The 25,856-nt window shown below is 42.2% G+C and overlaps 1 protein-coding gene across 3 annotated transcripts in view; it reads right to left on the minus strand.

Annotated features, from left to right (window-relative positions):
• Positions 1–25,856, minus strand: part of NPY (neuropeptide Y) — a 110,386-nt gene that overhangs the window by 976 nt on the left and 83,554 nt on the right. For 2 of the 3 annotated variants that reach the window (XM_054726262.1, XM_054726261.1), the window contains exons 4-6: positions 6,392–6,458; positions 5,327–5,514; positions 983–1,063 (exon numbers count right to left, since the gene is read on the minus strand). In XM_054726262.1, the coding sequence (XP_054582237.1) occupies positions 983–1,063; positions 5,327–5,514 (269 nt within the window). In that variant the 5' untranslated portion in view covers positions 6,392–6,458. Of the gene's footprint in view, positions 1–982; positions 1,064–5,326; positions 5,515–6,391; positions 6,459–11,029; positions 11,075–25,856 lie in introns of those variants that run through there. The other variant, XM_008148033.3, reaches the window with a different exon arrangement.

Raw genomic sequence — 25,856 nt, forward strand, 5'->3', positions numbered from 1 at the left:
ACCTGACAACTCTAGAATTGCACCTTCACTCTGCTGGCCATTGCACAAGGGGACGGAGGAAGGGTTGGAGGGCAGGTCATCTGCTTTAACCTCCAAGGGGAACCCCAATGAAGAGTGACTCGCCAGTCACACTCACTGAGCAAGTGTTCTAGTGACCTCTTCTGGGGAACTTGGTTCTTGCCGTTGTCGAGCTCTGGGTTTAAGGCAGACAAGCTACCACAGAAATGGATGAACCATATGCCATGTGATCTAACTGGGGGGAGAGGCAAGAGGCAGCGGATGAAAACCAAGGAGGACCAGGCTTCCTTTTAGCATAACTCCTTGTCCAGGGGGTCCTGGCCCAATGTTTGACCCTTAGATATTGGTGGGCATCTCTTCCCAAAACAGTCCACCCTCCAAGAAAGTCCCAAAGCTACACGCCCCTAAGAATAATACATTGTTCAATATTCATTCATTGAATGCAATAAATTACTATGTGACATCAGTTGAACTAAAATATGTTAAAAAGTAAATGAGCTCCCTGTAATTTATCTACAGTTTCATGTAAAACCAAAAAGATTGGAATAAAACTCATGAGGGACATATTCTCAGATATCCAGACACTCCACATAGTATATAAAAAACAAAGATTACCCCAGCCAAAATTGGATGATTGGTCATTTCAACGTAGAGATGGGGACTCATTCATGCTCCCCCAATTCTAACCCAGTAGAAATTATTCATAGAGTAATTTCTGCAGTAAAAGTCACTTATATTTAAAGTTTTTCAAGGAGCACCAAATAATTTGCAGTAGAAAATATTACCCCACAGTTTAAAGATTTACAAATGACTACATGAAAAGAAAGATCCTTCCCACCTTATTCCCCATCCCCCTTTCTCTCCAAATCCTACCTGGTCTGGAAGACTCAGTTCCAAAGCTTCCTCCCCAAGCAGCCCTCTCTGATTTCCCTCCCCCAAAGTCCCCACACTAGCCTTTCCATACCTAGTTCGAGGAATATTCTCTGTGCTTTCACTCATCAAGAGGTCTGAAATCAGTGTCTCAGGGCTGGATCGTTTCCCATATCTAACAAAACAAAACAAAAAAAGGAAAAATTCTTTAAAGCAAGTTTTGAATATTCATAAAAATATTTAGAAAAAAAGAAGATGGTCTCCCATTTGGGTTATCAAATCTAAAACTGGCATTCAGTTAATTATCTGCTAACAGTAATTTAGGTGCACAAAGCACACATTATCATCAAAAACATCATGCCCTGGCGGGTGGCTCAGTTGGTTGGAGCATCATCCCATACACAAAAGGTGGCAGGTTTGTTTGATTCCTGGTCAGGGCACATACCCTAGTTTCAGGTTCAGTCCCCAGTTGGGGCTCATGTGGGAGGCAACTGATGGATGTTTCTCTCTCACATCCATGTTTTTCCCTCTCTCTCTCCCTCCCTCTCTCTAAAATCGATTAAAAAATTAAAAACATCATAAATATGACTTCAAATTAAATATGTATATAATTTTTTACGTACTTAAATAACAGCAGATTATTTAAACCCAACCAAAATTCCAAATTCTTGTCTTTTTATACCACAAATAATACATGTGTACATATATTTATAACTAGGTGATAGGAAATAAAAGTACATCAAAGTATTATTTTAACGTTTCCGTAATTAGTTAATTGGCTATAGCTCGAATGATATACAGTTTAAATCTTAAAGAGACCAGATGGTATTTAAGAAACAGCTCTAACAACAAAATTGGTGACTAAAGTTCTAGACCCACCTGTGTCTTTTAATCTTAGTTTTTTCATTTGTAAAAACAAAATCATAACATACTTAAATGCGACTCTTAGTGAAAATGCAGTGTGTCACAATGCTTTGAAAGTGACAAAGTGATACACAAATGTAAGTGGCTGCCGCTGAAATCCACACTTTCTTACAGACAGCAATGGAACCTGGGTTCTATATTTTCCATATTTGTTTGGGGTACCACAAGCTAAAAAAAGCCTTCTCTCATGCTGTGATTTTTTTGTTTTGTTTTGTTTCAAGTAGTCATATAGTTTTTATTTTATTGTTTGAAGTATTACAAGTAGCAGTACATATGTCTCCTTTTATTCCCCATTGACATCCCACCCCTCCCCGCACACGCCCTCACTCCCCACAGCCCCACCCCACCCCCAGTGTCTTGCGTCCATTGGTTATGCTTATATGTCATGCTGTGATTTTAATCTGCCCTGTAAGAATAAAGGAATCCTACTGGTCCATAGAAATGTTCTGGTCTTTTTCTCCTGTTGCAGGATATGAATAGGACAATATCTGAATGCAAGGCTATGCTTTCCTGCCAGGATGGCATACGTTACTTACTCCAGGTGAGTGAGTAAATGGATCCATTCCTCCGTCCCTTGCTCTCTCTCGCTCTAAAGAGTCTAACAAGTCTACAGTCCTAAATTGCATTTTTTAAAAGAGGCTGTTTGCCCCTTTTTCAAAAAGGGCACTGGACACCAACAGCCACTTTTTTTCCACAAATGGGAGATTAGCCTGGCTAGACTGATTAGCTAAGAAATAAAACTGAGGACAGAGCTGTCAGAAGGCATACTCTGCCTGCCTATCAAGCACAATTAATCTAAATTTGGGGGAAATCTTCCTATTATTGCTCCTTTTCTGAGACTCAAGGGAAGAAAAAAACAAGCAGACTCCCCTGTCCCCATCATTTGTGAGGTTTCCTCAAAGATTTCCTGGAGCTGTCTTACCAGACTCTAGGCTGCTGCTTATACTTATGTATTCTGTCCATCAGTTGATTTTACTAATCTTAAAACTCCTGGGCAACCTTCACTCATTTATCTTCATCATGTTCCAGTGAATGAAAGAACTAGCCAGTATTTTCTCCAATTTATCAGGTAAAGAAACTACATCTATAATAGCAGGATTTGCACAGGACAGCACTGTTCACTGTTCTTCCTTCTCTAATTTATTCTGGATTATCCTTTTTCTCTACAATGCTTTAACTTTATGAAGTCTAATATCTACCCTTACCCCCAGGTTCTGACTTAACTGGTCAGGGGTGCAGCCTAACATAAGCATATTGTTTCAATTTCTCAGATGATTCCAGGGTGTCACCAGGGTGGACTGGGTTTCTCAAACGCAGCACTATGGACATTTGGAGCTGGCTAATTCTTAGTTGTAGGGGGCTGTCCTAGGCAGAGGAGGGTGTTCAGCTGCATCCCTGGCCCCTACTCACTAGGTGCCAGTAGCACCACCCCTCATTGTGGTAATAAAAAACGTCTCTAGACATTGCCAAATATCATGGTAGCAAAAAGCCAGCCTGAGGCGATCTAACAAGATGTGGATCTACCATGCTCTAGAAAAAAATAATGCAGCTTTTGGAAGCGTTGAACCAGGGTATACATCTTAAAAACATGGACTGTGTAGAAAAAGGGAGGAAAGAGAGCATTTATGACAAAGTCAAACATATATTCACAAATGACACCATAATCTTCAAAAATACCAACATGTGTATCTGAGTGGGGCGTGTGGTGGGAAGGCAATACATAAAGGATGCAGATTATTGGTGCAGATTATATACCTCCGATAGTTTTTAAGGAGGAATTATATGAAGAGGAGACAAACACTCTGCTCTAGGGCCAACTCATTTCCACTGAATCTGAATTTCTTCCCATGAAACTCAAGTCCCTTCCCCTTACTTTTTTCTCATCAAAAATGTTGCAAGTCATATTGACTGCTGATGGTGGTGACAACATCAAGGAAAATGAGTAGGAGGGCTCCAATTTCATCACCCCTAAAAAGATTCCATGGAATGTTCTTAGTAAAATGGAGATAATTATACTCACTCCAAAGCTCTGAGGTAAAGACTGAACAAAGTAACGCCTAGGAAAACATTTTGAAATGCTAAAGCTTTATACCGTATAATGATAAAGCTTTATAGCAACAGTCTTTTCAAAACTAAGTTCTCCTGGGTGTTATAAATGACAAACTAAAGAACTAACAAAGGTTTTCTTGGAAAAGAACAATATCTTTTTTATTTGTACATGGTCTGTAAGATAGCATAAGCAAGAACTAAAAGCAATTAACTTTCTGAGAAGTCTATTAGGATATAAAACACTGTTGCTTTTCACTAATTAACATTATCAGTCTTCAAGGACCATAAACCAATACTACTTAATTCTGGCACTCTCATGTATTTCTGATTCTATGTAAATTGGGATCTTTTAGAAAACTTCTCAGGATGAAACAGCTTTTGATGAAACATAAAAAAGAAACTTTATTTAAGTAATAGAAATTCTCTCCACTTTGCATCCATTCCAACTATTCCCTGACTTGTAAAAAGCAAAAATATGATAAAAACACTTTATAAAACATAATTTATATATATTAAATAGCATTAATGCTTTTAAAGGGTTCATTGTTTTTTAGCTTATTAAGGTTATTTGATCTTGAGAATTAAAATAATAAAATATTGAATGATTTAGAATAAGATGAACAAATTTTAGAAACATTTTAAATCCTAGATTATTTGTAAAATTGTTTGGATTTGATTTTTTACTTAATAGTTGACATTGAGAGTGAAAATGTGGAATTTCATTTTCGCTTCCTAGGGGTTCAGAATGAGGTTTACAATCTCTGGAATCTTCATAGAGTGACTAGAACAATAAGCTTCTATCTAATAAAGCACCAAGCAGACACTATCTTTTCAGAACTCACCTGCTATAAAATGGCCAAACTTCTGCATTTTACATCAACAGTTTTCTGCTAAATCTCTATTTATTTGGACCAGAATTTTCAAGTAAAGGTCTGAGACACCGTACAGAAGAGAAGAAAATAGCTCTATTTGTCTTTTCCTAAACACTGTCATTCCATTTGCTCTGGACAGATTGGAAAGTCTGGCAATGTCTTTATCAACCAGCTCTTTCCTCCTTGGGTTGTGTTGTTATTTTTCCTGGACCACCCTGCCCTCTGGCTTCCCTGCAGCCATTCTCCGGGGGCACTGCCCACTCTTTCACCTGGTACACTTCCCCTTCCTGGTTCCAAAACAGTACCCCCACTGTCCTAAGAACAAAAAAGGCAAGGGGATGGATGATGAGTAGGAGGGGATGCCAGCCACACAGTGCTGAGAACCTGATTCTGGGGATGGGGACTTTTGACTAATTGCAGGGGGACAGTACTCAGTGCCCTCACAAACATTCCCTGATTGCTGACAGTCCTGTTTGGGTCCTGCCCTGGGATACAACCAAGAAGCAATGGTCCCTGTCCTCTCTGAAACCCCAGGACCCCCGGGGTAAGCAGGACAGGAGGCTCCTGGAGGAGGTCCCTCGCGGCCCACCCACCTCTGCCTGGTGATGAGGTTGATGTAGTGTCGCAGCGCAGCGTAGTATCTGGCCAGCTCCTCCGCAGACGCGTTCTCCCCGGGCTTCTGGGGCTTCTCGGGGTACGCCTCCGTCAGCACGCCCAGGCACACGAGCAGGGACAGGGCGAGCGTCAAGCGGGACAGCCCCAGTCGCTTGCTCCCCAGCATCTGAGGGCACCAAAGGCGCAGGGAAAGGGGTCGGGGGTTAAGAGGACACATGTCACACACAACCCCCTCGCTTCCCGGAGCCTGTTCCCCTGCTAACACCCAGGACCCCCGAAACGAGCCAGACCCGGTGATACAGAGGTGAGCAGTGTGGCAAGCACCGCCCGGCTTAGGGTACAATCTGCGCGCCCCCCTCCATTCCACTTGGAAACTCCGTGCGACTTCGGTCCAAGTCACAGGCGGAGAGTCGTGTAGTGGGAGGCACCAGTCCAGACACTGTACACACAGTTAGAAGTTCCCCTGCTGGGCAAAGGGACATCACTTTCCTATCCTCCTTCCCCAAACCCCGTCCGGAGGAAAGTTTCTTCCGGAGACTTCTGGTCTGCCGGCTGTAGGCGCCTGAGAGACGGCTGAGACCACTCGGGTGGCCATTTGGGGGAGAGGGGAGAGAACTGCGCCCGGGCCAGTCCGTCTCAGGTCGGATCCCAGACGCGAAGTGCTGCGCGTCCAAGATACAGGATTCTTCCCTCAGGGGCGCTGCCTGGGAACCCTCCCTGCAGGCTGAGACCCCCAGGAGACCGCCAGCGAGGGTTTAGGGGGGTCGAGTTCTCCCTCCACTTCCTCCAAAAGGCGACCCAGAGGACCACCCAGCCGGGAGGGTCTGGGAGAAGGGCGGCTGCAGGATCAGAGGGGACCAGGAGAGCAGGTGGAATCTAGTGGCCGGAGCGGCTGGACCGTGTAGGGGCAGGAGAGCACCCCGCAAGACCAGCAGGGACTGGGGAGTGGGGCGCGGCCCTCCCAGCGCCCCAGGCTCCGCAGAGGGTGGGACAGGGTCCCGCACCGAACCCCTGGGCTCCCGTCAAGGCCCGAGGGCACTCACGGTGACGGCGGGCGGACGGGCGGGCGTGGCGGGGCAGCGAGCACTCTGCTGTCCGGAGCGCGTCTCCCTGGTGTGAGAGCCGGTGATGGGGTGTCGTGAGCAGGTTGTAGCAGGGCTTTTATGGAGCTCCCGCAGCGACAGGAGGGGCCTCGGGCAATCACGCTCCAGTGACTCCCACCCTCCACTTCCCGCCTGGAGGCGGCAGCGGGGGAGGGGTTGGGACCGCTGCAGCTCGAGTGTCTGCGGGGAGCCACCCACATTACACCCCAACTCTCCAGTCCAGGCCCTGCCCGGCAGTAGGGGGCCGGCACCACATGAGGGAGCGAGGTGGGCACTCCCAAGCGGCGGACAGCCAAAGCCTAGTCCCTGCCCTCCAGCGGCGCCCAAACCCCTCTTCCCTTCGCGCCCGGCTTGTCCTGCCGGAGACAGGAGCAGCCCAGCTCATCTTTGTCGCCTGTCACCAGGATCACCAACTCGCTTGGCACCAGGGTAGGGGGTTCCTGAATTCTCTACTCAGTGGAGCATCTCCACGACCCAAGCGGTAAGCGCACCCACACAACTCCGGTGTGGGGTGGGGCAGACAACGTGGTGCGCACATTTTCCTGCGCCCAAGCCCCCAGCAAGAGGGTCCCAAAGGCACCCTCTCCTCTCGGGCTTTGGCCCCTCTCCCCGCTTGTCTTGCAGGGATATAAGCCCTTCCCAAGAACTCGCCCAAGGGCGGGACCTGAGTGTGGAGACGGAAAACTTCGAGTGAGGCAGCACATGGTAAACTCACTTCCTCAGTTTGCTGGAAAAGAGCCAGGTTTCAAGGGTTGACAGACCCCTTAAGGCTCAATCAAAAGAAACATTTTGTTCCCAAGCGACAGGTAGTTAAAGGGACAGCGATCTGCCATGGCCAGGTGGCTCCCTTGGTCGGTTCAGCAAAAGGTTGCAGGTTCCAACCCCCCCTCCCCACCGCAGCTGGAGGCAACTGATCAATCTTTCTCTCTCTCCCCCCCCCCTCCTCCTTCCTTCCTCTCTCTAAACATATCCTCCGGTGAGGATTAAAAAGAAAGAAAAAAATAACAAAAATAACCGCAATTTCTCTTTTATCAGCTAGCCCTTAATCTCAAATATGTTCAATTAATGTTGATGAAGAATGTGTGTTCTGGTGGAAATAAAACGGGTAAAAAAAATCACTTATTTGTGCATACAATGAATATAAAAGAAACAGAAACCACTTTTACAGGTTCAGTACTTTATGTAGTGGACTACCTCTTTAAATTCCCTTAATGCTCCTGGAAGGCTAAATCTTTCTTTTAAAAAAAATGGCACATTAGGATATTAAAGCATTAAGTTACGTGTTATTTTAACATTAAAATGGCAAGTGAGTCTGTTAAACAGACTGTTTTTGTGACTTTTTTACTGAATGACTTAAATATCAATGACTGTGTAGCAAGCAATCCTGTTGTGTTAGAAATTTTGAAGACCAACATCCCTTTCACTTAGCTGAACGCATCTTTTCCATACTACATAAACATGTGCCAGAAACACGAATATGAGGGCTCTTGGCGTTGTTCAGGATGCTTAGAGTTTTTGGTGAAGTTAGAGCAGAACACCTTTTAACGTAAGAGCCCTTTCTTGATAAGGGGAAGAGCAAAGTCCACTTTTCAATAAAATAATCTTATTTCATCATCAGTTGAAACCCAGACTTGGGAGTATAAACCACCCCTCTATTCTTTCAATATCATTTCTGTTAAAAGTGTTTTTGTAAAAAATTAATTAACTAATATGTAACCTGTGAAAGACTTCCAAAAACTAACTTCAAAGGAAGCTGATTCCAGCAACCAACAGTCTGGGTCCAGGAGATCTGCTGACTTGCAACAATAAAAACCAGACCTTTACTTGATCAGCTTTGCGATAATCATCAGAACAGACTGCGCTAACTTACACACAGAGAACTTTCAACCCCCTACCGATTTCTTTGTTCTGCTTTCCCTCTCCCTCCTAATAAAAACCCTGCCTGCCCTGAGATGTTAAGATGGTCTTTAGGACAGGAGCCCACCATCTCCTCAAGCTGCCGACACTTGAATAAACCCTCTTTCCTTACATTAGCACCTCTCTCTTTCAAGTATTAGCTTTCAAAAGGGGCAGGCCGTCAAACCTGAGTTCAGTATCAGAAGGAATCACTGAATTACTTCTAAGGAGAAATTACTTTTCTAAGGAGATATACTACTCCTGAGTGGGAAAGAATGTGTAATTTGATTAATTTAGCTTAAGATAATACCACTGGTACCCAAAAAAAGAGAGCTTATTCTCAGAGTTCTGCAATTGAGCATAAAAAATGGAGCCATGTACCCTACATGTATCCTTCTATCCTTATCCCCTTTCTCTAGTCCCAACTGCATCCCCTGGCCTTGGGCTCTGAATAGTCTGTCTCTTCTTTCAGGACTTTGCTCCCTTAATTGTCTCTTCTCTTTCCTATAATTCTCTATGCATATAAAAATATATGCTTATAGCTTATAAATTTGCTGGAGTTTGCTTCACAAAAGAAACAAAGCAAAACCAAATCTCCACCCTCAACAAACAAAGCCTCAGTCACTGTATCCAGGATCTCCTTCTAGCTGCTGAGCCACTTCTCTCCTTTGTTTCAAAACTGTTTATTTAAATGCATATTTATTTTTAACAGCTTTATGGAGATATAATCGAGATATATTAATCTACTACTGTTTAAGCTATTCCACTGGATATATTCTCACCAATATACTCCAATGAAATCATCAACACAGTCAAGGTAATGAATACGTACATACATCACCACCAAGTTTCCTCCTGCCCCTTTGTAATTCCTTCTTTCTGCCTCTCCCTGCCTCCCTCCCCCATTGATCTGCTTTCTGTCATTAGAGAGTTGTCTGCATTTTCTAGAACTTTATATAAATACAATTTCATAGTATGTACTTATTTGTCTGCCTTCAGCATCATTATTTTCAGATCTACTCAAGTTATTACCCATATCAATAGCTCATTTCTTTTTATTGCTGGGTAGTATTCCATGATATAGATATATATTAAATGTGGTTTTTTAAAAATCTATTCAACTACCCATGGACTTTGGGTTGTTTCCAGTTTGGACTATTACAAATAAAGCTCCTATGAACACTGGTTTACAAGTCTGTATAGACATATGCTTTTATTTCTCTTGGAAAAAATACTTAAGGGCAGAATGGCTGGGTCATATGGTAAGTGATGCACTCCATAGTTTATTGATGATCTGTTCATTTTTTATTGTTTTGCTTCTTTTCTGTGTGTGTCTTATTGGATAGTTTCTATTGCTATGTCTTTGAATTAACTATTTCTTCTTCAATGTCTAAGCAATACAAAGCCCATGTAGCTTTTATCTCTAGAATTTCAATTTTGTTCTTTTTTTATATCTTCCATGTCTCAACATGCCTGATCTTTAGCTTCTTGAATATACATTGATAATAACTTGTCTACTACTTCCATCATCTATATCATTTCTGTGATACTTTGGATTGATTTTTCACTTCATTTTGGCTTATACTTTCCTTCTTTGTCTGCCTGGTAATTTTCAATAGGGTGCTAGGCATTGTAAATTTTACCTTGTTGTTTGCTGGATGTTTTTGTACTTATAAACTATTTGTGAGTGGTTCTTTTGGGACACAGTTAAAAACCTGGAAACAGTTTGATGCCATCAAGTCTTCCATTTAAGTTTTTTAGGAGGGACCAGAGCTGGCTTACTCTAGGTTTAGTTTTCCCAACTTCTGAGGAATATAATATTGTGTATCATATATAGTCCAAAATATTTTCAAAATCCTTAAACTACAAGGCTAACATATTTTGGACCCTACTTACCCTTAGGGCCTACTTAACCTAACTTTCTCCTTTACTCCCTATATTCCTATTCATTGGCATGCTTTCTGCTCCTGAAATATGACGCTTATCTTTCCCTACTTGGGCCTTCATTGTGCTTTCCTCTCTCTGAGATATTATTCTCTATCCTAACTCTTTTCCTGGCCAGTACCTGTCCTTCTAGTTTCATCTTGAAATGTCACTTCTTCATGGAGGATTTTTCTGGTCCTCCCGAGTGGATTAGGTTCCCTATTATAAATTTTCACAAAACCCTGAACTTCTCCTAAATTGCACTTAGCTACACTTGAATTTTGCATGTATTAGCTAGTTATTTCATTCTATTAGTTTAATACCTGTAAATTTTTCTAACCATTTTATCCATAAGAGATTATGTACTTTTTATTTGTATCAGCATAAAATCTGGTGAACATGGACGTAGCTGAGGAAGTGATTTATATATCTCATGTAAGAAGTCTGGATTTAAACAAATCAGAGCTTGTACAGCCCCTCAAAAATGCCATCAGGGGACTGGGCTCTTTCTCTCCCTGCACCATCATCCTGAGGATGACTGACACACCTCAAGCATCAAGTTCAAATTTCAGTTATAAAGAAAGGGGAAGGAAAAGAGGCAGAACCATCTAACTTGAGCTTATGTCTTATTCACCAGACCCCACAGAGTCTCTCCTAGCTGCAAGTGAGTCTGGGAAGATTAAGTTTTAGCTTTCTTGCTTCTATGGTACAGGAAGGGTATGCAAATGGATCTCAAGTGAACTAGTTTACAGTGTGTACCTATTAGGTTTGTGCTTTCTAGAATCTGGTCCTACTCATTCCAGGTCGGGTCTTCATCCTTCATCACTGGGAGACCACAGCCACCACTTCCCCTTCTGCTACTAAGATAGGGCAATAAAGGGCAAAATAAAATAAAATAAAAACATTTTTGTGGTTTGCTTGGAATTTTTTCTAAGTGATAGAAAGAGCACAATAATCAGTTGTCAGAAAATCCTGAATTTTAATCTGTATTATTTATCCTAAAATGTCTCATCTCAGGCAAACCACTTTAGCTCCCTGAGTCCTAGTGTCCCACTTACAAAACGGAGGCATTTGGGCTTCAATATTCTGTTCTTCCTCTTGCCTATGATCTCAAATCTATATAGATAAAAGCCTAAGCGACCAGAACGACTGGTCGTTATGATGCGCACTGACCACCAGGGGGCAGATGCTCAATGCAGGAGTTGCCCCCTGGTGGTCAGTATGCTCCCACAGCCAACCTCCCCCAGCTGACCAATCTCCCATGGTTCCTCCCCCTAGCTGGCAGGCCCCACTCACCCAAATGGGGCTGGCCCCCGGGCTGGGATGGTGAATCGAGGGTAGGTGGTGGCAGACGTGGCCCCTTTCCCCGGGGGGCTGAGGGCCTGCTCCCTCCTCGGGGCCGGTGGCCAACCTCCTGTGCCCTGTCCCTCCTTCCAGCTGGCAGGCCCCGATAGGCCCGCTGCCCACCTGATGTGGTGGTAGCACAGCAGTGAGGGAAGGAGGAGGGTGGAAGGCAGGGAACCGCACGGTGGCGGGGCACCGACGATGTCTGCGTCTGGCGTCTGTTCCTTCCACGCCCGGCCCAGCGACCGTTGCCTCCTCTCTGGCCTGGCCCTGATCGGCCTGGCCCCGATAGGCCCTGATTGCTGGCCAGGCCTAGGGACCCCACCCATGCACTTAATTCATGCACCGGGCCTCTAGTCTTTATTATAAAGCCAATTCTCACCCATGCTACCATGAGAACTCGAAGAGGCTGGGCCCAGAGAGGAGGCCTCACCATCATGCCCATCATCTTCATTTCCATCTCTCTCCAAGTTATCTCATAGGACCTCCCAGCATTTGAACAGGGAGAACTGAGGGGTGTAATAGGAAATCAGAATCTGTAGTAAACTACATTTCTCATAGCCCCTATGTGACTTTTGCCTTAAAGGTATGAACTAGTCTAATTTTTGTTATTAGAACCTCAATTCCCCCCTTCAGATAGTTGTGGCTTCGCTGGGATCATAAGCCACTGATATGATGTCACCTTCCATCTTTTCATTGCTTTTTGGCCCAGGATGGCCTGTGAAGCTACTTTAGAGCCCCATTCTTGATATAACAAGCCCTTTCCAGGCCCATGCCTGTATGATGTTCAAGCTCTCTCTTCTAGCGATCCACATGAGAAGAGGAGTGCACAAGGCATATTACTGAGGGATTGACCAGAGAATGTGTCTTTAATGGTGAGCACTGAAAGGACAGAATAAGACCTCTTGATAACAGCTCAACTGCTGAGACTACAGAAGGGAAATAAGAAAGAATAAAAAAACATAGATAATAACATCAGCAAAAAAGGGACACCAGACCAGGAAGGAGCCTGATCAGTACTGTGGGGATAATGTTACCAGAATCTAAGACTATGGAGAAGAGATCTTTAGAATATGTGTGCCTGAGTCAATCCCAGCAAATGGTCATGCTGCTCAGATTAGCTTATTTCTGGAACCACATTACTTGAATCATTTACCTGCCAGAAATCTGGTTGTAGAAGTGATCATTCCTGGTATCATTCTCATCCTTGTGCATTATTGCCATCCTGACTACAGGAGGGATACTATGATTAGTTCTTTCACCAACGTAGGAATATTTAGGGAAAACTCAGTGCTGCCCAGATGGACTCTGGTGTCAGTGACCAAGTGAAAACAGTGATGTACAAAGCAAGATCAGAGGAAGAAGGCACTGAAAATAAAAGTAGTAATCCTTAAAAGTAGTAATCTTTATGAAATTTAAAAGTAGTAATCTTTATTGAAGTATAAATATAAGGGATAGGGCAGGAATTGAGAGAGGCTTAATGTAAACTAAAGTGACTGACTGCCCTTACTGGCTACATATTTGTGAAAATAGGACTAAGTATACCTACATATTCATATATAAAGTATATAATTTTTCCCCTGAGACGGTCTCCAAGGATATGAGATTTGAACTTGACTTTTAATAGGAGGGAAGGTTTGGGACAGATGGGGCTGATGTGGGCTAACTCACAAGTGTGGAAAAGTACCTGTTTTGAGCAAATGTAGCAATTTAGCAAAGGGCAAGGGTTCAGATGGGAATAATGGAAAATTAAGCTCAAACAGAGATTGAGAAAGACCAGCGATAAAGGAAATGACTATCAGGCTAAGTGATTAGACTTCACACTGTCAGAAAGGAGATGTGATATGATTAAACAATGCTTCAGAAAGATTAACCAGGCATCCACATAACAGATGCCTAGAGAAGAATAACTGCATTTATGATGCCTAGTGGACAGGAATGGAGTAAGAGAGGCCTAGGTTCAGGTGGTGGCAGAGGGTACGTTAAGAAGGTATGAATGAAGAGTCATTTAGAAGAAGAAAAAACAAACAGACAAATGAAATATATCTTTAGGTTGGGAAATTGTGCAACAATGATATATATACAGGAGGATTAAGAAACTAGATAGTGAGCTTAGATCAGAGTAGTTGTCTCTGAGGATATTTTAATATTTTTGTAGAGACTTAAATAAAGCAGGTGGCCATGTGAGTTACTCTGATAAAAGCCTTCCAGGCAGAGAGCAGGAAGTTCAAAGGCCCTGAGGCAGCTGCATTCTTCCTGCAATGGGAATGACACAGCAAGTGTAAGCAGAGAATGAGGAGGAGGAGAGTGGGAATGAGGCTGAGGGACAGCAGGGGCTGAAAGGTGCAGGGCCTTGCAGGCAATGGTGAGTACTTCACATTGTGTTCCAAATCAGGTAAACATTGAAAAGTTTTGGGAAGGGGACTGACAGGATATGATTTACATTTTAAAAAATCATTCTGACCACTTTATGTGAGCTGACAATGTGGAATAAGAGTAGAAGCAGGAGACCACTTAGGAGGTTATTAAATCATCCAGGTGTAGAGCGTCGGTCTGCGGACTGGAAGGTCCCAGGTTCGATTCCGGTCAAGGGCATGTACATTAGTTGCGGGCACATCTCCTGGTGGGGGATGTGCAGGAGGCAGCTGGTCGATGTCTCTCTCTCATCGATGTTTCTGGCTCTCTATCCCTCTCCCTCTCCCTTCCTCTGTGAAAAATCAATAAAATATATTTAAAAATAAAATAAAATCATCCAGGTGGAAGTTGCTGGTGGTGGCTTGGACTAGTGGTGATGGTGATGAGAAGCAGTAGGATATGCGATGCATTTTGAAGATAGAATGAACAGGAAAGACGTGGTGGTGGACTGTATGAAGTATGTGGTGGAGTAAAGAAGGAGAAAAATCAAGAAGGCCAGCATGGCTCAGTGGTTGAGCATCAAGCCATGGAGATCACGGTTCCATTCCCTGTCGGGGCATATGCCTGGGTTGCGGGCTCAATCCCCAGTGTGGGGCATACAGGAGGCAGCTGATCAATGATTCTCTCTCATCATTGCTGTTTCTATCTCTCTCTCTCCCTTTCCCTTCCTCTCTGACATCAATAAAAAAATATTTTATTTTTTTTTAAAAAGAAGGTATCTCTGAGAGGCTTTCTGCTCTTCAGTGTCTTAAAACCTATCTTGGGGTAGGGATTATCCTTGACTCTTTTGATTCTTTTATTTCCTACATTCCAATCATCTAATCCATCAATAAGTATACTAGACTGTGTCCCCAAACATATCCTGTTCTCACCACACACACACTGGTCCATCCACCGTCATTTCCTTCTTGGACAATTGCACAGGTCTCTTAGCTAGCCTCCCTCCCTGCTCTGCTCTTCTTGCCTGTACACCTGACAGAATCTACAGATTGAATTGGCCTCTGCTAAAACCCCTTTAATAGATTCTTGGAATAAGAAGTAGTTAGAATAAAATCCAAAATTCTAAGCCAGGCTTATAAAATCTTACCTAATCTGATCACTGATGGCTTTGCTTCCTTTATCTCATTACTTCTCCCCTTGCCTACTGCTCTCCCAGTTACTTTCAGTTTCTCAGGGGCACTCCACAGTCCCTCTGACTGGTAAGCTTTCTCCTTGTATCTTCTAGGCCAGTGGTCGGCAAACTCATTAGTCAACAGAGCCAAATATCAACAGTACAACGATTGAAATTTCCTTTGAGAGCCGAAAACCAACTTCTGCGCATGGACCACGAAGTTTCAATCGTACTGTACATGCGCGCCCACACATGGTATTTTGTGGAAGAGCCACACTCAAGAGGCCAAAGAGCCGCATGTGGCTCGCGAGCCGCAGTTTGCAGACCACTGTTCCAGGCTCATCTCTCCATACTATTCAGCTCTCAGCTTAAATGCTATCTCCTCGGTCAGCTTTCCTTGTCGTCCTAATCACTGGTGACTTATTTGATCAATAGCCTGCAGTGGAAGTGACACTGTAGATCTTCTAAAGCTGTGTTCCTTGCAACTTCTCTCTGGGCCTCCTAGAACACCCCCACTTGGAGCCCTGAGCTGACACTAGAGGTGTGACTACCCGACACTGCCATGCTGGAGGGGCCGTGTGAGGGCACTCCTGCCAAAAACCCCAGCTTTCCAGCCATCTCACCCAGGCACCAAACATCCAGACAACACCAGACATCTACTGAATATTACCCAGATAGCCCCCCATGGGGAAGATTTACCCAACTGAACCCTCCCCAAATTTCCCACCCATAAGATTGTAAGATAATAAAATTGTTGTTGCTTTATTATGCTCCTAAGTTTTGATGGAGTTTGTTATACAGCAATAGAACACTATTGTAGATTCTAATTATCTGCATAACATCCTATATAATAAGAGCTAATATGCTAATTAGACCGGATGGCAGAACGACCTTCCAGAACAACCTTCCTGAACGACCAGTGGGCAGGGCCATGAGGCAGTGGGGCTGTGAGGCAGCTGGGCCATAAGGGCCGAGTCCCTTGCATGAATTTCATGCATTGGGCCTTCAGTTTATTATGATCTGATATTTTTCTTATTTATTTAGCTACTCTATATGCCATCTATCTATCTGTCTATTTACTATCTATTTTAACTCCACTAGAATGTCGGCTTCATGAGAACAGGGACCATATCTGTCTTCTTGTTTAGTGCTATATCTTTGGCACCTAAATGAGCACCTGTACAGAGAGGTGTTCCATAAACATTGTCGAACAAATGAATCTCTGCATTTCTGCATATGCATATCTTAAGAGCAGCAAGGGTGAACTGAGTTCAAGACAGATACAAATGCAGAGAGGAAAATCTGGGTAAATATCTCAAAATATTATCCTCGATGTTTACAAAGCTGGCAAAAAGCAGAGCCTGAGCTTAAACCCAGATAGTTTGATTTTTCCATCTGCAACCATAATACTATGCTCTAAGAAACAAAAGAGAAGCAACAGTCAGTATTTCCAAGTTTGGTAGAAGAGGAAAGAAGGGAGGGAGAGAAGGTAAGAGGAAAGGAGTTACACAGGATCTCTCATTCACTCCACTTTTTTTTTTTTTAATCATCACCAGAGGATATTTTTCCATTGATTTTTTTCTTTTTTAGAGAGAGTGGAAGAGAGAGGGAAAGACAAAGAGAACTATCTATGTGAGAGAAACACATCCATTGGTTGCCTCCTGCACTCACCCTGACCAGGGCCTGGGCCGGGGAGGAGCCTGCAACCGAGGTAGGTTTCCTTGACCAGAATTGAACCCAGGACCCTTCGGTCCACAAGCCAATGCTCTATCCACTGAGCCAAACTGGCTAGGGCCATTTTTTCATTTCTAATTTATAATTTCTAGGACAGACAATTGCTATGGATTTAAAAATAACCATCTGATTAAATTATTATGATCTTATTTCTAAATTATTTTATTAACTTTAATGTATTTTGACTTTCTGATAGTTTTCTTAGTGAATAACTATATTGATGATGAAAATGTAATTTATGGATGCTCATATAATGTTTACTGATCATTTCTGTTTCTTGTCTTACTGTATTAGTTCAAACTTCCAGAAATAATACTGAATGACAGTAGTGATAGCAAAGGTATCTATTCTAATCTTGATTTGGAATTCTCTCATTTAATACGGCATTTGCTGCCAGTTTGTGGTAAATGGTCTTCATCAATATTAAGAACTGTAGTTTTCTTTTATTCTTTTTTACTTTTTAAAAAAACTAAGAATGGATTTTCAAATTAATCAAGTATCTTCTTAATATTTATTAATCATGCAGTTCTTTAATTTGCTAATATAATGAACTATATCAATTGATTTCTTAATATGGTACTATCTTTACATTCTAGAATAAATTCTATTTTGTCATGACTATTATTCTTTGATATGATAATATTCTATTTTGAAATCCTGCATTTCTATTTGTAAGTGAAATAGTTCCCTATTTACATTCTGACTTTATAAGACTTTAATATTAAGATTATGCTAGAGTCCCTGTGGTCTGGAATGGTTCAAATAAATATTGAAATGATTTATTCTTTAAAGATTAGATAGTGTTCAGCTGTAAAACTACCTGGTTTGTTTCTTTTAAATAAAGGATCTTTAACTATTGTTCTAGTCTTTAGTGATCTGTTTGATATTGTTTCCTTAATTTTAGTAAATTTTTGAACTAAGAAATTTTTAAATTTATTGCCTTGCACTTAAACGTATTATTAATTTTTATAATCTCTTCAGAATCCATGATCCAGTCTGCTTCCTCCTTCTCACTTAATATACTTTCATACCTTCGGCTGGAAGTTGAAATTTTATAATGTTTTGGGGAAGACTTTTAAGGTATTTACGAATATTTAAAGTACTTAGCAATCCCACTTAGGGAAATTTAACAGAAATAAATAAGATCACGAGAATTTAGGCACAAGAATGCTTAGTGCAACATCATTTGTGTTGGCAGAAGAGTGGAAAGTGAATATCCAACAAAGAATTGGGGGACTAAATTATGGTACATAATATATAGAGTGTAAGATATTAGACAGGTATTTTTTAAAATAAGGTGGAGCTATAACTAAAAAACATCCATGAAATACTGATAAACAAAGGAAACATGTTGCAGCATAGTCTAATTTGGAGGCAAAACTCACTCTATGCCTGTATTTTTGTTTGATCAGGAAGGAAGAATTTTATGACACTGTTAACTCTAAGGAGAGGAAATGGATCTAAATCACCTTTGATTTGTTTTAGTATGCAGCACATAAGTATTCCTTCTTTATTCATCAAAAAATCAAAACATGAGGAAAAATAAGAATAAAAGAAGTACAGCCAAACTAAAAAAAAAAAAGGAATTTAATTTAAATGGTTTTTTGTTAATAGGTAATCTATAAGAAAAAAGACAGACAATCCCAGCCGGGAGCTGCTCAGTGGTAGAGCCTCGACTTATGAACAAGGAGGTTATGGTTTTATTTCTGGTCAGGGCACAGGCCCCAGTTGCAAGCTCAAACCCCAGTGAGGGGCATGCAGAAAACAGCCAATCAATGATTCTCTCTCATCATTGATGTTTCTATCTCTCTTTCCCTCTCTCTTCCTCTTTGAAACCAATAAAAATACTTTTTTTTTTAAGATAGGCAATTTAGAGAGTTAACCAGTTTCTTAACAAGGGCCTGGGCTTCTCCCATGAGCTATATCATGAAGCCCTCGGGCATCACATAACCTGTCTGCTATATTGAGTCCCAGGTCTTCATTTAGGACTGTCACAGAGGCATGGATGGAGCCACTCACAGTCTTCACCCCCTGCATCAAAGAGAAAAGCACCTGACTCCTTAGTCAATGGGGAGAGAAAGTTCACCTTGTAGCACCATAGACTGCCCAGTAACTAAAGTGTGTATTTATCCTTTCACACAAAATGTACATACATACGGAAATCTTATGAGATTGGGGACAAAACAACTCTGGGGAAAGTACCTAAAATCATTATATTTTAGTGATTTAAAAATAAATTAACAGAGCTTTTCAAAGATACAGGCACTAAAGCTAAATAGAAAAGAAAGCTGAAATGAGAAAAAGGTTCATCCTTAACCACAGCAGAAGGACTTTCTGCCCAAACTAATTTCCGTTTTCCAGGTAAGTGGGTTTGCATTCTGACTCCACTAATGCAATAGTTCTATGTATGAGTAATTTCAGAATTCCACTCAGCAATTCTAACTCCACTGATAAAGCCTCATGGATGAAATGTTTACCTTTATCAAAAAATGCCTTTCCATCTGAGAGTAAATTGTTACAAACATAAAAAAATATTACTACTAAGGATACCATAAACAAACCAGGGCTCTAGTTATGGCCATGAGAGCTTTTAGTAACCACATATTACATAGCTGAAGTATAATTTTCTGACGGCACAATAGCCCCTAGCCGTGTTTTTGTTTGTTTGTTAGTTTTACAGCATGAGGCATTATCCAGAAAGTACACTGCCTTCAAGCCCAATGTTATAGGAACAGGAAGGCTATTAATTTCCCTCTTTCTCCAAACACATTTTTCATTTCTCTTGCTGGGGTTTCAATAGAAGTGAGAGGAGGTGACTCTTCCCATATTTAATCTCATGGCTGTAAGGGCTGCTGTTTGGGGCGCCCATTTATTACTACTTCCTGCTTAAATATCCTCAATAATTTAGATACTTGGGGGTAAACATGAGGGATGGATAATATCAAATATTCTCCTCAAGCAAAAATAATTCAAGTTTCATTGAGGTCCTGAGTACTCTCCATAATTTATCTATATTTTTCTAATCAGATGAGTGTGGGATTGGTTGTGTTACTTACCTTCCCTTTCTTTAACTCTTAAGAGAATACCCTTAGTCAATTAAGTTTTAGCTTCTGTCAAAAAAATTATTTCTCTATCTTCACTATCCACAGGCACACTCTTTCCTCACCCCTTCCTCCTCCGCCCTCCCTGAGGTTGTGGTTGATGATAGTATTGGAATACGCACACTGCTGAATGTAAACAGCCCTCCTGCCTTCTGTGAACTGGATGGAAACCTCTATGCCAGATGTGGCAAGTGTCTGGTGGATACTTCAGGCTACACTTTCTATCTACTGAAGCTGGCACATGAAACTTACTGTTCTAGACATAAAATATCTTTTATTTTGTATTTTAAACGATCTTTAATATAAACACAGTTCCTCTAAACTAGCACAATGCCAACCACTTATCAGACAATAAATATTTGTTAGCTAAATAGTCTTACTCATGAATCTGACTCAACATACATGCTTACGGTGATATAGATGGGAAAAATGTGACAGGGTGATAAGGATTTATAGTCAAGAAAACATGGTGCTCCAATCAGTGGGCAATTTATCAACAGCTCAATCCCTTTCCTATTGGGTAGAGACCTATTTTATCCAGAAATTGGTCCCTGTAGATCCAACTAAGGCAATTGAAAGAAATGAACATTCAAGATATCTCCCAACAGATTTTAGCATCAGTTCTATGACATGAACTTATCTAAGCATCTAGAAAATAAGCCAAACACCAAAATAACTGCTCACCTCTAGAAGTGGGTAAAAATACATTATGGATATGTAAAAGAGAGCAGTAATATTCATCATTTTTGTTATGAGTATATTTTGTAGACTGATTGAATCTTGCACTTATTTACATGGATGTTCACAAATAATAGCAGCAAATGTTTAAAGATTCAAGCACCTTATATAATTCATTATGTAAAATTAATATTATTTTTACTGACACAATCTAAGCAGAATGTGTTAGAACAAAATTCAAATATTTTCTTTTAACTAAAAATGTTGAAGGTGGGCGACAGGTGGTAGGGGAGGCTGGGGGGAAGGTCAATGGGGAAAAAAGGAGATATATGTACTAATATATGTAATATTTTAAACAATAAAAATATTTTTAAAAAGAATATTTAAACAAAAAAATAAAATAAAATAAAAATGTTGAAGGTGTGGAGGTGGAGGAGAGTATAGGGGGGATAAATGGTGATGGGCGGAGACTAACCTGGGGGTGGTGAACACACAATACAATGTACAGAAGATGTGTTGTAGACTTGTGCACCCAAAACCTACAGAGTTTTGTTAACCAGTATCACCCCCAATAAATTCAATGAAAAGGAAAAAACAAGTTAAAATGTTGGAGGTATGGAATGAAAATGGCTGTAAGCAACTTGAGTCAAATTTCCAAAATGCCTATGGAATTGTGCCAACTCTCAGAGCCTTGATTCCTAAATCAAAAGATTTGCACTCATGAGCTTCCACTGTACACTGTCTGAGCTTTCCTCTTAATATCCTTTATAATTAAATAAGACCTTCTCACACTCCCAGATGTGCCAGATGACTGAGGATTATAGGGACTCATGCTTTCCCATTTTTCTACCCTTAAAAGCATGGAGATTTCTGCCTCCTTTGTTTTTTAACTTTTTTATTTTGAAATAATGGCAGTCATAAAAAATAGCAAAAATATGACAAAGAATGCCTAAGTACCCTTCACCCAGAGTCTTCTCTCTATATATCTATACTAATAAAAGGGTAATACGCTAATTAGACCGGGAGACCTTCCGGATGTCCTTCCAGACAAAGCTATGGTGGTGGGGCTGAGGCAAAGGCCAGGAGAGGAGGGCAGTTGGGGGCAAGCAGGCTGGTGGTGGGGGCAGCTGGGGGCAATCAGGCCAGCGGGGCGGGGGGGGGGCAGTTGGGGCAAGGCCGGCAGGGGGGGCAGTTAGGGGCAATCAGGCCGGCAGGAGGGGGCAGTTGGGGGTGAGCAGGCCAGCAAGCGGGGAGCAGTTGGGGGGAACAGGCCATCAGGGGGGCAGGTGGGGGCGAGTGAGCAGGCCGGCGGGGGAGGGGGCAGTTGGGGGCGAGCAGGCCGGCATGCAGAGTGGTTAGTGACGATCAGGCAGGCAGGCAGGTGAGCAGTTAGGAGCCAGTGGGCCTGGATTGCAAGAGGGATGTCCGACTGCCAGTCTGTGGGATCAGGCCTAAACCGGCAGTTGTGTGGGATCGGGCCTAAACCGCAGTTGGACATCCCCCAAGGGGTCCCAGATTGGAGAGGGTGTAGGGAGGGCTGAGGGACGCCACCCCCACCCCCCCGTGCACGAATTTCGTGCACCGGGCCAATAGTATATATACAAGGTATATGCACATATATATTATATAATGTGTATATGTATATTATATAAATGTATATATTTTAATGATCATTTGAAACGAAGTTATAGACAATGCTTTCCCTTTACTCCTAAAAACTCAAGCTATATATTTTTTAAATATAGTTTTTATTGTTCATAGTATTACAGATATCCCTCATTCCCCCCCCCCCATACCACCATCCTCTTAGCCCCTACCCCACCCCTAGGTTCAAGCTATATTTTTCTAAAAACAAGAACATTCTTTTATATAACCACAGTACAAATTACCAAAATCAGGAAATTCTCACTGATACTATCCTACTCTCTAATCTACAATACTTATATAAATTTATCATTTTCCCCACTAATTTCCTTTATACGAAAAAGTCCAGTCCATGTCTCCTCAGATTTAGTTAAACTTTCACAAATAGTTCTGATGTGTATTGATCAGCTATTTTGTATAATGTCCCTTAAATTTGAGTTTGCCTAATGTTTTCTCATAATTAGATGTCATGCCTTTTGACAGGAATACTGCAGAAATAATGTCATAGCCTTCTCAGTGAATCATATCGGGAGGACATGATTTGTATTTGTTCCATTACTGATGGTGTTACCTTCGATTACTTAGTTTAGGTGTCTGCTAGGTTTTCCACTACAATGTTGCTGTTTTTTCCCTTGGAAGTAGTCAATAATTTGTGGGAAGGTACTTTGAAACTATTTAAATATCCCTTTTCTCATCAAATTTTCATCTTTAGATGATTCTTTTCAGCTTCTTTTCAAGTTTCTTCTTGCATCAGAAAAACTAATAATATCCCTCTTTTCCTTACATAAAACACTAGAGGCCCGGTGCACGAAATTTGTGCACGAAGGGGGGTTGTCCCTCAGCCCAGCCTGTACCCTCTCCAATATGGGACCCCTCGAGGGATGTCCGACTGCCCGTTTAGGCCCGATCCCAGTGGGCAGTCGGATCCCTAAACGGGCAGTCGGACATCCCTCTCACAATCCAGGACTGCTGATTCCCAACTGCTTGCCTGCCTGCCTTCCTGATTGCCCCTAACCGCTTCTGCCTGCCAGCCTGATCACCCCCTAACCACTCTGCTGCCAGCCTGTTTGCCCCCAACTTCCCTCCTCTGCCAGCCTGGTCACCCCTAACTGCCCTCTCCTGCAGGGTTGATCACCTCCAACTGCCCTCCCTTGCAGGCTTGGTCCCTCTCAACTGCCCTCTCTTGCAGGCCAGGTGCCTCCCAACTGCCCTCTCCTGCTGGCCATCTTGTTGTCCACATGGGGGCAGGATCTTTGACCACATGGGGGCAGCTATATTGTGTGTTGCAGTGATGATCAATCTGCACATTACTCTTTTGTTAGATAGGATAGAGGCCTGGTACAGGGGTGGGGCCAGCTGGTTTGCCCTGAAGGGCGTCCTGGATCTGGTGGGGGTTCCCTTGGGGTGTGGGGAGGCCTGAGTGAGGGGCCTGTGGTCGTTTGCAGGCCGGCCACGCCCCTTGGCAACGCAAGTGGAGGCCCTGGTATCTGGAATTTATTTTCCTTCTACAATTGAAACTTTGTAGCCTGGAGCGGAGCCAAGCCTGGGGCTCCCTCCGAGGCCAGCAGCCATTGTGTTGGGGTTATAATTGAAACTTTGTAACCTTAAGCGGGTGGGCCCGGCCAGGGTGTGCGGAAAGCTTTGCTTCCCCTGTTGCCGGCGGCAACCCTGGCCTGCTCTCTCAAGCTCCATTCTGCCGCCATTTGTTTGAATTTGTTTACCTTCTATAATTGAAACTTTGTAGCTTGAGTGGAGGCTTAGGCCTGGCCAGGGCAGGCGGAAAGCTTGGCTTCCTCTGTTACTTAGGAAATCTTGCTCTCTGTGGCTGTAGCCATCTTGGTTTGGGTTAATTTGCATACTCGCTCTGATTGGATGGTGGGCGTGGCTTTGTGGGTGTGTCAGAGGTATGGTCAATTTGCATATTTGTCTATTATTAGATAGGATTTTATAATGGTTTGGGCAGTTCTTCGGAAATGCAATTTTTGCTGTAATAACTTTATTCATCAGAATGCTGTGAGAATTGGTAGAAAAAAAATTAAACTTTCTATTCCTCCCTTGCTTTATGCATAGAATTATAGTAGATAATTCTAATACAATTAAACTAGTCTCATTATTCAGCAAAACTGTTTAAAGACCTGTTGGTTAAAATATACTAACAGTAATTACTTAAAAAGAGATGAAATTGACAAATCCTAAAATGGGCTTCCAGGGAAGAGGTGAAAGTGAGAAAGTTAGGGATGACATGCTATTGTTGTTATTTAAATTCACCATAAAATAAAATAAAAAGACAGACCTGAAAGATCTGAGCATATTCAAATCAAGATACACATTTCCTCCAAAGCAAGTGAGGGAATGAAATTAAGTACTGATGACTACTTTCCACACTCTTTTTCCTTGAAGTTGCTAGAGTAACTGTTTCTTCGTTTTGCAAATGTTTATTTGAATTATAAGGCTTTCTGTTTCATTCTGCATAATCTCTCCATCTCTCTGGATGTTCCTTCTCTGCCTTCAACTCAGGGAATGTAAAATTCACTCATGGGTGGCAAACAGAGAAGAGTCATACAAAAAGTGATGAAACTCCTACTGAGCAGAAAATATGAAATTATTCAGCCAGACCAGAAATACATTAATGCAGCTCTCTTGAGATCACCTAAAACTATTTGTAGCTGTATTTTCTCTGAAGTTCCCAGTAGGGTGTGGTTTTAAGAGTCTTCAGCAATTGATAATATATCACATCACCTCCACGACTTCAACGGAAACTCTTTAATAATGTGGTCCATTCCTGTAAAGCGCCCTTGGTCAGCACAAAGCACCATATGCCGGAAGAGCGTTAGACTTCAACCTGGGTTGTACATTGTAACCACCTGGCTCCCACAGAATCCCATCTGGGAGTCTAATGTTATAGGTCAGGGGAAGAGGGTGGTGGTGACTTGGTATTCGGGGTTTTTAAATGCTCCTCCACAGGATTCTAATGGGCAGCCAAGGCAGGAAACTGCTGTAGAAAATTTTCACTTTCCCCTTTAGGCCTAGGAAAGAAAATTCTAGTCTCCTTATTTATGCAGGCTTCTGTGACTCCCTATACTTTCAAGATCCCCCTACTAATGTATTTACACACACTAGTGGAAAGGAAAACAATTTCTCTAAGCTGTTTTGTACACATAGTTGCTTAAAAACTTCAGAGACTCGTGAGCTAAAAATATCTGGCTTAAGTTTCACCTTAGAGAACAATGACTTAGCCCTAGTTCATCTTCCCTATCCAGATTCCACCGGGCATGTCACGGCCTTTGTTTCCCCTTCACATGTGTTCCATCACTACCATGCTTTCTGATCTGGCAGAGGATTGAGCTGGTCCTGGGATGCTTACAACGTTACCATTTACTGAGTGCCACCTAGCTGCCTTCTAGTTATACTTTATACATAACTTCTAAAAACACAGTTTAAATAGAAAACCACCTGACTTTAAATATGGAGCTAGGACCGAGCTAGGGTTAGGACCCAGGTCTGGGAGGCTCCAAAATCATTACTATCGCTACTGATTAAGACATCTCAGGGGACATTT

The sequence above is a fragment of the Eptesicus fuscus genome, chromosome 14 (assembly GCF_027574615.1).
Source record: "Eptesicus fuscus isolate TK198812 chromosome 14, DD_ASM_mEF_20220401, whole genome shotgun sequence".
Taxonomy (NCBI): Eukaryota; Metazoa; Chordata; class Mammalia; order Chiroptera; family Vespertilionidae; genus Eptesicus; species Eptesicus fuscus.